At 37.4% G+C, this 12,746-nt stretch overlaps 1 protein-coding gene across 2 annotated transcripts in view; it reads right to left on the bottom strand.

Annotated features, from left to right (window-relative positions):
• The window catches only part of ZC2HC1A (zinc finger C2HC-type containing 1A), a 58,946-nt gene that overhangs the window by 10,475 nt on the left and 35,725 nt on the right, over positions 1–12,746 (bottom strand). The window contains exons 8-9 of one of the 2 annotated variants that reach the window (XM_081111455.1): positions 11,656–11,772; positions 8,167–8,274 (exon numbers count right to left, since the gene is read on the bottom strand). In XM_081111455.1, the coding sequence (XP_080967581.1) occupies positions 8,167–8,274; positions 11,656–11,772 (225 nt within the window). The remainder of the gene's footprint in view (positions 1–8,166; positions 8,275–11,655; positions 11,773–12,746) is intronic. The other variant, XM_081111456.1, reaches the window with a different exon arrangement.

The following is a 12,746-nucleotide window of genomic DNA, read 5'->3' as shown; positions in this document are numbered from 1 at the left end:
CTAGGAATATATCCTAAGAAACCCAAAACACTCATCAGAAAGAATATATGTACCCCTATGTTCATAGCAACACAATTTACAATAGCTAAGATTTGGAAACAGCCTAAGAGCCCACCAGCAGATGAGAGGATAAAAAAAACTTTGGTACATTTACACAATGGAATTCTACACAGCAATAAAAGAGAAAACTCTTACCATTTGCAACAGCATGGATGGATCTGGAGAGTATTATTCAGAGAAAGATAAGTATCACATGATCTCACTCATATGTGGAATCTAATGAACCAAACAAACTGATGATCAAAAATAGACCCAGAGACATAGAAGCATGAACACACTGTTGAACCTTAGAGGGAAGGCAGGAAGGGTGGGTAGGTGGGAAAAGATCAACCAATGAACTTGTATGCATATATACATAACCCAGGGACACAGACAATGAAGTGGTAAGGGCCTGGTGGGGAGGACTGGAGCAGGCTGGAATAGGTTAATGGGGGGGAAGGAGGAGGACCTATGTAATATTTTCAACAATAAAGATTTAAAAAATAATAACATATATTTTTATTGATTTCAGAGAGGAAGGGAGAGGGAGAGGGAGATAGAAACACCAATGATGAGAGAGAATCATTGATTGGCTGCCTCCTGCATGCCCCACACTGTGGATTGAGCAAGCAACCCAGGCATGTGCCCTGACCGGGAATTGAATCATGACCTCCAGTTTCATAGGTCAACACTCAATCACTGAGCCATGCTGGCATGATAGTCCATTGAATTTTTTAATTGGTTGTTTGCCTTCCAGGTGTTGAGTTGTATAAATTTTTTATAAATTTTGAAAATTAACTCCTTATCAGCTGTATCATTGGCAAAAATGTTCACTCATACAGTGGGTTCCCTTTTCTTTTTGTTGATGGTTTCTTTTGCTATGCAGAAGCTATTTAATTTGACATAGTCCCATCTATATATATAAAAGCCAAAGTGACTTAACAACTGAACAACCCATCGACTGGTTGCTATGATGGGCACCTACAACCAGGGGGCAGACACTCAATGCAGGAGCTGCCCCCTGGGGATCATTGCGCTTCCACAGTGGGAGTGCTGCTCAGCAAGCTTACCAACCAGTGGCGGCAGCAGGTGCAGCAGAGCAGGGATGAGCGGAGCGGCATGGGCTCCTCCCCGCCACCTGTCGCTTCGCGCACTACTTTGGGTAGTATGGACACTTTAATGATGTTTATTCTTCCTATTCATGAACACAGTATATGATTCCACTTGTTTGTATCTTCCTCTATTTCTTTTTACAGTACAGGTCTTTTACCTCCTTGGTTAAGTTTATTCCCAGGTATCTTTTTGTTGTTGTTGCAATGGTATATGGAATTGTTTAGTTTCCCTTTCTGAGAGTTCATTATTGATGTATAAAAATGTCATCGATTTGTGGATGTTAATTTTGTATCCTGCTGCTTTGCCAAATTCATTTATTAAACTTAGTAGTTTTTTGGTGGGGTCTTTAAAGTGTTCTATGTACAATATCTTTCTATGTATGAATAATGACTTAATAATAGTTCCTCCTTTCCAATTTGGATGCCTTTTATTTTTTCTTCTTGTCAGATTGCTATGGCTAGGAATTCCAGTACTATATTGTATAGGAGTAATGAAAATGAACATTCCTGTCTTTTTTCCAGTCTTAAGGGAAATGCTTTTAGTTTCTGCCCATTGAAAATGATGTTGCCCAACCAGCATGCTCAGTGGTTGAGCATCAACCTATGAAACCGGAGGTCACGGTTCAAGTCCCTGGTCAGGGCACATACCCTGGTTGCAGCTCAATCCCCAGTAGGGTATGTGTAGGAGGCAGTCGATCAATGATTCTCTCTCATCATTGATGTTTCTATCTCTCTCTCCCTTTTCTCTCTGAAATCAATAAAAATATATTTTTTTAAAAAACTTATAAGACATTAAAGAAAATGATGTTGGCTATATGTTTATCATATATGGCCTTTATTATGTTAAGCTATGATCCCTAAATTCCCAATTTACTGAGTTTTTATCATAAATGGGTGCTAAATTTTGTCCAATGCTTTTTCTGTATCTATTGATATGATCATATCACTGTTATCCTTCATTTGTTTATGTCATCTATCACATTGATTGATATGTGAATATTGTACCAGCCATGCATCCCCAGGATAAACCCTACTTGGCCATGATTTATGACCTTTTTAATATACTGCTGGATCCTATTTGCTAATATTTTGTTAAGGGTTTTAGCATGTGTTTATCAGGGATATTAGCCTGGTAATTTTTTTTCTTTGTAGTGTCTTTATCTGGTTTAGGAATTAAAATAATGCTGACATCATAAACAAAAATTTGGAAGTCTTCCTTCCTCTTGAATTTTTTGGATTAGTTTGAGGAAATAGGTGCTAGTTCTTTGAATGTTTGGTAAAACTTGTCTGTGAAGCCATCCGGTATAGGACTTTTATTTGCTAGGAGTTTTTTTTATTGTTACTGCTTCAATTTCATTAGTTGTCTACTTAGGTTTTCTGATCCTTCCTGATTTATAGAAGATTGTATGTTTTGAGGAATTTGTCCATTTTGTCCAGATTGTACAGTTTGTTGGCATATAGTTGTTCATAGTATTTTCTTACAATTCTTTGTATTTCTGTGATGTCAGTAGTTACTTTGCCTCTCTCATTTCTGATTTTATTTATTTGGGTCCTCTCTCATTGTTTCTTGATGAGACTGGCTAAAGACTCACCAATCTTGTTTACCTTTTCAATGAACCAGCACTTGGTTTCATTGGTCTATTTTATTGTAGGATTTTTTTTTTTTTTTTTTTTTTTTAGTTTCTGTATCATTTATTTCTGCTCTAATATTTATTATTTCCTTCCACTTACTCTGGGCTTTTCTTGTTCTTTTTCTAATTATTTTTTTTAATTATAGGGTAAGATTGTTTATGGGAGATGTTTCTTGAGGTAGTCCTGTAATGCTATGAACTTCCCTCTCAGGACTACTTTCCCTGTGTCCCATAGATTTTGAGTTGTTGTATGTTCATTTTCATTTGTTTCCAAGAATTTTTTTATTTCTTCCTTGAACTCATTGGTAACCTGCCAGGAGCTGGTCCATGCTTGCTGTTTCAAGGGACCTGGCATAAAATTTGCCAGGAGCCGGTCCATGCTTGCTGTTTCAAGGGACCTGGCATATATGGCATACTGTTCTTAATATGTTTGCTCACCTTCTAGGCACTATGTGTTTTAACCAAGGTCTCTGAGAAAGGTTGTTTCCCCAGGTAGGGATTTTCCCCTGAAGTTAGGGAGGGAATAAAACCTCTTAACTAAGTGCCGGTGGGTAATTAATCACTTTAACTACGAACAATCATGCTTAAGCTACATAATCTTTACTCCCTGGAATGGAGATAAGAAACGCCCTAACCTTTGAAATAGAGATTGATAGGATTGGAATCAACTGGTATAAATACAGATATAAGAAGACAGAAATTGGAGAGAGACAGAAATTGGCACAGAACCTACACAGAACGTTCTCTAGAGACAGAAGAACTTCACTGGAGAGAAAAAGATCCTGGACTGAACCTGACTACAGAAATTGGCAAGAGAACCTGACTAGAACCTGGTGACTGAACCTGGCTGGAGAACCTGGACAGAACCTGGCTGGAGAACCTAGCGAGGGAACATGGCTACAGAACCTGGCTGGAGAACCTGGAGAACCTAGCAAGAGAACATGGACACAGAACCTGGCTGGAGATCCTAGCCAGAACTTCGCTGGAGATCCAGACCAGAACTTGGCTGGAGATCCTGGCTGGAGATCCTGGCTAGGCTGCTGATCAACTGAACGCTGTCTCCGTGTCACTCCTTCTTCGCTGACTCCGTCCACACCTTTGGGGACCCCTGGACCCGCTGGGGTTGGACCCCAGCAGTAACCCATTCATTGTTTAATACCATGCTATTTAGCTTCCATGTGTTTGAATGTTTTTACTATAGTGATTTGTAGTTTCATGCCATTGTGACCCAAGAAGATACTTGATATGATTTCAATCTTCTTGGACTTGATGAGACTTATTTTGTGTCCTATCATGTGGTCTATCTTTGAGAATGTTCCATGTGCACTTGAGAAGAATGAATATTCTGTTGCTTTGTAAATATCAATTAAATCCATCTTATCTAGTGCATAGTTTAAAGTCACTGTTTCTTTATTGATTTTTTGTCTGGAAGATCTCTCCTCTGGGGTGTTAAAGTCCCTTAATATGACTGAATTGCTATCAATCTCTCCTAAGAGTCCTTCAAGAGGTTTTTTTTAATGTATTTAGGTGCTCCTATATTGGGTGTATATATGTTTATAAGGGTTATATCCTGTTGTTGGACTGTATTATGTAGTTTCCTTTAGTATTATGTAGTGCCTTTCACTGTGTCTCAATATAGCCTTTATTTTAAAGTCTATCATCCTATATAATAAAAACATAGTATGCAAATTGTCTCTTCGACCAGGAGGTCATCCAGGAGTTTGACCAAGGGGTGGGGCTTGCCGGGGGAAGGCGGGGGGAGGCCCCAGCTGGTGGTGGTGGTGGCAGCAGGCGAAGGCAGCAGGGGAAGGGAAGGAGTACCCAGCCGGCCACCAGCAGCCGCTAGGGACCCTACCAGTGCACTATTTTCATGCACTGGGCCTCTAGTGTTAGATATATAAGTATTGCTACCCCAGCTTTTTTTTCCTTTAATTTCTATTTGCATAAAAAGTTTTTCATCCCTTCACTTTCATTCTGTGTACCTCTTTTGTTCTGAGGTGGGTCTCTTGTAGACAGTATATCTATAGGTCATGTTTTATCAATTCAGCCACCCTATGTCTTTTGGAGTACTTAACCTATTTACATTTATGGTTATTATCAATAGCTACTTATTTATTGACATTCTTATTCCTCATGCCTATGTACCGCTCTCTATGCCCACCCCTTTCCCTCCAGACCTTCTCCTCTATCCCCTCTGCCGCCTTCTTCCAGCAATCCCTTTAACAATTCTTGAAATGCTGGTTTGGTGGTAATAAATTTTAGCTTTTTAGGCGAGGGAGGAGATTAGGAAGATCTTTATTTCACCTTTAATTTTGAATGATAGTCATTGTGGATAGAGTAGTTTTGGTTTCAGATCCTTGCTTCTCATTACTTTGAATACCTTATGATATTCCTTTCTCACATATAGTATTTCTGTTGAGAAATCAGCTGACAACCTAATGTAAAGTCCTTATAGATAACTATCTCTTGCTGCCCTTAAGATTTCTCTCTTTGTCTTAACGTTTGTCATTTTAATTATGATGTGTCTTGTTGTGGTCTCTGTGTGCTTTGGAACCTGTGTGGCTTTTACCTTCACCAGGTTCCACTAGTTTTCTGTAATTATTTCTTCTATCCCTTGCTCACTTTCTTTACTCTCTCTGGTTAATCCTCCAAGTCCTTCAATTTATTGTTTATTCTTTCCAGTGTATTTTTATTTCAGCTATGTCATTCTTCATTTCCAACTGGTTGTTTTTCATGGTTTCTATGTCCTTTTCCATGTCGTTGAGTATTCTTAAAACCATTACTTTGAACTCTAATAAATTGCTTGCCTCCATTTCATTTAGCTCTTTTCCTGGAGATTCCTACTATTCTTTCATTTGGGGCCTGTTTCTTTGTTTCCCCATTTTTGCTGTTTCTTTGTGTTTGTTTCCATGCATTAAAGACTCCTGCTATGATTCACAGTTCTGGTGGGATTTTGCTCTGATGCTGTCCAAATCCGGCCTCTTGGTGTTCCAGTCCAGGGCCTCCCAGAAGGTTCTGTGGTACAAGTTAATGCCAGTCGCTGTCCCTTCCTAGCCCTCAGCAATCTGGCTGAAGCCTGGCAGGATGGAGCCCCAAGTAGTCCCATGGGCGGAGGCTCCATAGCCCAGAGGCTGGGTCTGCCTCTGGTCTCACACCTTGAATGTCTCTGTTCACAGCTGCTCTCCCTTCCCCCATAGAACTGGGGTCTGTGGGGTATCCTGGACCTGGCCAGGGTGGTTTAAACACACTTGCATTGGGGTTGGTGCCCACAGTCTGTAGGGTGGGGCAGATATTTCCTATCCTTCCAAGGACTGCACTGGCTGAACTCACCCAGGAGACAGGGTCACAATACCTCATCTATGCCTGGCTCCCTGGCACCCCCTCCCCACCACACCAAGCAGGAGGCCATAGAATAAAATTAACTCAGCTCGGCACTCCAATGTTTCAGCACATCCAGCCCCCACTGGTTGGGTATTCCACCCATGTTCCTACCAGGCCAAATGTCCAAGTCCTCTGTGCCATCAGACATAGCCATAGCCATAGAGGCGCAGAACCAGGATCGGGAACACCCAGCTGTTTTGCAGGTGGGGGGAGGATGACTGCCTGTCAGCTCGAGTTGGGCTAGATCTATGCTCTTTCCCACACCACTGTCCAGCCCTCTTCTGGCTCTCTCCCCAAAGTTCTTTCAGAGAATAAAGGGCTCCTCAAATTCACTTCTGGGTGTACCAATCAGACCCCTCTGCTGGCCCTGGACTTTGCCACATGGCCCTTCCCACAGACACAGATCTAAGTGGACTTCCCAGGCTGGTATCATAACAAAGAAATCACTCTTTGTCTGGGATGGTGTGGTCTGAAATTCCCAGGTAGACTGAATCCCCACTGATTCCCACTGCCTGATGCTACACAGGCTCCCTTTCCCTTCTCTGTTGCTCTGGATTGAGGAATCCCTTCCTGGGGCTGAGACCTCACACTCCCAGGGGCCGGAGGCTCCAAAGCTACACTTTTCCTCAGGCTTCCCTGCCATGCAGGTGCACAAGTTGGCTCACCCTCTATGTGTCTCCTGTCCTTTCTTCACATTCCCTGCCTACAATACTTCAGATCATCTACACTTCAGCTGATTTTCAAGCTGAACACTCTGCAGTTTATCCACAAATCCATTGTGGAGTTTGGAACAAGTGGATGAAGCCTCCAGCTACTCTGCAGCATCTGAGAATCCCGATCTCTTTTAGTAAATATTGAAATTTTAAATGTTTTCTTTTGCATTGTATTTGTCCCAAGATAATGTCTTTGAATCTATCCTCTAATTCACTTCTCTCTTCCTTCGCTGTGACTTATCTACAATTTAAACCATTTTTGAGTCTAATTTTTTTCCTCATGTTGAGTTCTATTTAGTTCTTTTGCATAGATGTTCAGTATGTGACAGTATATTGTTATTGTTAATGATTCCAATGCCCTCTCTTCTTTTTTTTTAAATTTTGTTTTATTGCTTAAAAATTACAAAGAGTAGTACATATTTACATACGTTAAGCAGACTTATTTTATAAGTCAATGGTTGATGATTTCAATATTTTAAGTAATAGGTACTTATACTTATTAATTTTTTCCTCACTGGTGCCTGATTGCTAGTTTGTACAATTTGGAATTTCTCTGTATGTCTTGTAAGTCAGAACTGTGTGCTTATGTTTGTTTACCTGTGAGAACCAGAAAGCCTGGGTAAAAAGCATTTCATACCAGATAATTTGCCTTTGCTTTTACAGGCTCTGAGCTACTAACCAAACTAAGTTATTTTTCTAGTTAAAAATTTCTTAGAACTTCCTTATATTTTTGTCCCTGTTTTTGTGAGAGCTAAGTACCTTCTTCTTATGGTACCTTTATGTACCTTGCCTTTAAATTTTTTGGAATAAGTTGGGATGTCTATAAAAAAATATCTATAATTGAGACAAAGAAAATATCTATAATTGGGACAGATTAGAAAGGGAAGTAGATGAATAATCACAACCTCAGCGGAGGAGTTTAAATGTATTAAAATGCTGCTGAAAATTACAACAGCAGTGGTTTAAAGAGTCTATTATTCACTTTGTGGAGGTAAAAATAACCATGTTGCAGTTAAAAACGAAGACATGAAAAAGACAAATTAATCCAGTGGAACCAAACAAACTATTCTTCAACATTTATAACAATAATTCTAACTACAAAGTATAGGTCAATATTATTTATGTCCAAACTATTTCTTTAGCATACAAATTAAAAGCCAGATTAAATAAAAAACAAAGGAAAAAAATCAGATTTTCTATCAAAGCCTGGTACATTTTTGTATATGGTCCTTGGAAAACTACACATTTCATTTTTTATTCTGGTTATTAAAATACCAGGGCTAAACATACCTGGCTATGTAACTCTCACCATATGTTTTTCTCTTGCTTGTAAGGACACCTGAGGCAGGATTTCGTACCAAACTAGGTGGTGTGGAATTTCGAGGTTTGATGTTAGCGCTAGAAAGGGAAAAAGGTGGCAATGAAAAAGTATTGAATAATAATCATTTACTTCTCAAATTGCTATTTGCATGATTAGAAAAATAATCAGAAACTGTAGACAGATTAAGTCAAAAGATTAAAATTCAAATAATTATTTTTAAATGGAAAACAATAGTAGTTAAAACTAAAGATAAGCCAACGCATTTTGCATTTACTAACATTCTCTTGATGGTATATAAAATCAATGAAAATATGTATATATGCTTTACATGAAATGTTTAAGTTAATCATTCTGAAAATCTTTAAGTTATCTACAGTTTAATATCGACAGTTCCCTCAAAATAAAGATGTGGTTTGTTAAATGCCTACAAATAATTTTTAAATAATATGTTAAGCATATGAGATGTGATAAAAAAAAAACACAGCTAAACACTTTAAACATTAGCTAGCTATTTTAAAAAGTAATATTCAATATATGAAAATCTGTTGTGAGGAATATCAACTCAAATAAATGGGTTAATACAATTTTCCCTTTAAAAACTTAATTTCACTAACTACACAGTCTGGGCTATCACTGTCAGTAGTGGAAAAGTTTTGGTGAGGACATCCCTGATTCCCTTTCTGAGACTTCAGGAATCCAAGGAAAATAAGGTGGTCCTATGACAGTTAATGGTGAAAGGACAGGTTCTGAGATGCAGATGAATCTGCATTCAAATCCCAACTGCTATAACCAACTCTGTTAAGGTGGTCAACCTCTCGGAGACCAAAATCCCTAATTTATAAAATGGGACCATCCTCACTTATCTTATAGGATGTTCCATGATTTAAATTGTGATTTATATGAGCATTTAGCAATGCTGCTGCTGATAATACTATTATTATTACTATGGCTATTGCTGCTACTACAAATTCACATTTATGCAATGGTGCGTACTATATTTGGTATTGTCATATTTCTAATTATCTTCTTATAAATAAGCTTATTTATATATACCTTACATATAAACTTATTTAATCCTCAGAATACCCCTATGACGTAGGCAGAATTAATAACTGCACTTTACAAATGTGACAACTGAGCGAAGAGTGGCTAAGTAACTTACCAAAGTGGCACGGCCAAGTGCATTGCTGAAGTAGCGGCTAGATGTTCAGTAAAGTATTAGTTTCTGCCCCCTCTTTAGAGATTTACTCGAATCTTTTCATTTCAGAGATAAGCAATGTTGTGATTTATAAACAAGCAAAATGCTTTCCAAATTTCCTTTACATAGAAAGTTCTTAAACTTTGGCTAAAATTCTTCTTTGTCTACTTATACAATAAAGTTGAATAGAATTTCCTAAAATTTCAAATAGCTACCATGAAAATAATGTAGGTAACACATCTACTATTTTTCAAATAACACTATATGCTAAATATGATACATATGTAACTTTAATATTCACAAAAATCTCCAAGGATATTATTCCCATTTTAAAATTAAACTCATAGGCAGAGAGATTAAATAATTTGCACAATGATTACATGATTAACTTGAATTTAGGTTTTACAAACCTTATGTTTAATATGCAATGCTATCATTCAGGGAGAGGCTGCTTTGAATAGTTACTTTAAATTATTCCTAAACTTCAACAAAAATCATCTTTCACCTTGGTACATAGATGACATCAAATGGCCCTCAAATAGTCACTGCAAGTCCATCTATGAGGTGTATTCTACTCTGCAATTATTAGATAGTCCCTCTAAGGATGTTGCAGAACTGCTATTGTGACTTTTTAGGAATTTAATTTCTAAAAAATAATTGCCAATAAATGGCAATTCCTCCAGTTGAAAGTCATAAGAGAAACAGAAAGGACTCATTTTTTATATTTTGGCTCTAGAAATAAGTCTTGTTAGAAATCCTATCACTTCCATATAATGTATGCATAAGATATACAGGTAATACAAATATAACCATGTGCGCACGCGTGCACGCGCACACACACACACACACACACACACACACAATTTCACCATATCAATAATTTACAGTTGTTTAAATAATTAGGAAAAAATAAGATTATGAATAATAGCCACCATATTAATGCCGATCATGTATTTTGGTAACATCTTCTAAAAGGCAGAATCTGAATGTTAGGAACCATTCTTAGATTCTGGGAAGAACTATCTTGATCAGCACTTGACATGTTGCCCAGCCTCACATGGTCGAATCTGCCCACTATATACAGTTCCAACAGTTATGACAGAAGGTTTAATTTTGGAATTCACTTAATCTAGCTTACTGCTAGTCAGCGTTTCTTTCAGATCTGCTTCAGACAGCAGTAGTACAAAGAAAACTGGCTTAGGACACAGATTCTTCCTTCTAGGATTTATCGTTAACTGCTTAAAAATAACTCAGGGCTGCTGGCTGCTAATATCTTCAAGACATGCTCCATCTTTATTTAATTGTATATCTAAACTTACTACTTTTCATACATGGTAAGAGAATATAAGATAGTAGACCTTGGTTTAAAAGTTATCTAAGTGAACTCTAATAACGTATTTTTCACCTTTAATAAGTAACTTAATTTATTAGGCCCTAATTTCATAATGTTAAAATGAGTGGGCTAGACCTGTATTGGAGCCCACACTAGTAACCCTTGAAGTCTCACATGAAAGAGTTCCAAATTGGCTTTCACATCCTTTCCTGTTTTACGTGGAATTCATAACCATCTAACAAAAAGACTGAGGTCCCTACAGGAAATGTTTTCTAAAATCGTTTTTCCGGGCCTTAGCTGGTTTGGCTCAGTGGATAGAGCATCTGTCTGTGGGCTGAAGGGTCCTGGGTTCGATTCCAGTCAAGGGCACATGCCTGGTTGCAGGCTCGATCCCCAGTAGAGGGCGTGCAGGAGGCAGCTGATCAATGATTCTCTCTCACCATTGATGTTTCTATCTCTCTCTCCCTCTCCATTCCTCTCTGAAATCAATAAAAATATATTTTAAAAATAAAATAATAGAATTGTTTTTTTTCTGCCTTTTTATAACAATTCATCATCTACTTAACTAAAAGATAATCTAATATATTATATACATGGCATAATATTCCTTATATTCTTCTTTTCAAAAATATTACTCCTACAAAAAAAATAACAATAATTGAAGGTGACTGCTTTTTCAACCTCTAAAAGTTAAAATTGAATGGAATAAAATGTATGCTCTAAAAACAGCTTTAGAACAATAGGAATGTTCACCAAAAATCAAGCCGTTTTAAGTCCTAAAAGATTATTTAGCACTTTGTGGCTTAAAAATCATTAAAGTAAGATTTTTTTAAAGTATAGGTATGTACAAGTTTATAGTATTCAGTATATAAAGCTTTTAAGGAAATATCTGAAATAGATTAACCAAACTGAGTTACAAATACTTACTTGTAAATGGGTAATAACTCATGTCTTTTGATGGCACTGTCTGATTTTGTGTCACTGCCATACAACCTTTGCACATGTCTTCCAGTTCGAAGTGGAGGGCCTAACTTGTCCATTTTACTATTAAAATATATAAAGGTGTACCCATAAGGAGATTGCTATGTTTGTTTCTTTATATAAAATTTTTTAAAGGCATTATTCTGATTCATCAGAAATCCAACCCCCAAGCTCTTAGTTATCTGACTGCCAGGTAAGGATTAATGTGACATCGTCAGATAGATCGCACAATGTCCATTAATAGATATAAAAATTCTGACCATGCAGGTCACCTTGCCAGTTTTGATGACTAGCCAAAGAAATGCCACATTGGTGCACAGCAGGGCAATGAAATTAATGAAGACGCTTAAGACAACAACTGTTTCAAGTAAAATTTGTGAAGTTAGATGGGAACTGAAAGTTATTACTCTAATAAATAAGACAGATCTGATGCTTATTCTTATGAAGCTCCCAAATAACCTCACTTTTTACCTTCCCTAAATTCATAGAACCTTTCTCTTGTTTTCTTCTTTATTATTTTATCATTTCCCCTGCATTTAAAAATTACAAATATAAACTAAGGAATCAAATAAATATGCATATCTTTATCCAATTTGACTTTCTAACAAAGAATGACTATTTTAGAATTTAGCCAGAGAAAAGTAAAAATGATCCTATGTGAAAACAGTGGGTAGCAATTGAAAAATCACATGTGAAAACGTGAAGTGGCCTGGGCAACGTGGCTCTGTGGTTGAGCGTTGACCTATGACCCGAGAGGTCACAGATCAATCCCCAGTAGGAGGCGGCCGATCAATGATTGTCTCTCATCAATGATGTTTCTATCTCTCTCTTCCTTTCTTAAATAAATATATATTTTTTTAAAAAGAAGAAAGTAGCCACGCCAGAAGTGTAAAGGATCCCCATCTAGAGGGCAGTAGAGGAATTGCTGGTTTGTAAATATTTCATTGTTTTACATCAACCAAATAACCAAATCCTGTACTATCACCAACCAATATGCATCATCGTAGGGAACAGGGGAAATTAAATTAAATTATGAA

This window comes from Myotis nattereri (assembly GCF_964212035.1).
Source record: "Myotis nattereri genome assembly, chromosome: 17".
NCBI classification, from domain to species: Eukaryota; Metazoa; Chordata; class Mammalia; order Chiroptera; family Vespertilionidae; genus Myotis; species Myotis nattereri.
Note: the sequence above shows the minus strand (reverse complement) of the source record. Positions and strands in the feature narration are given on the sequence as shown.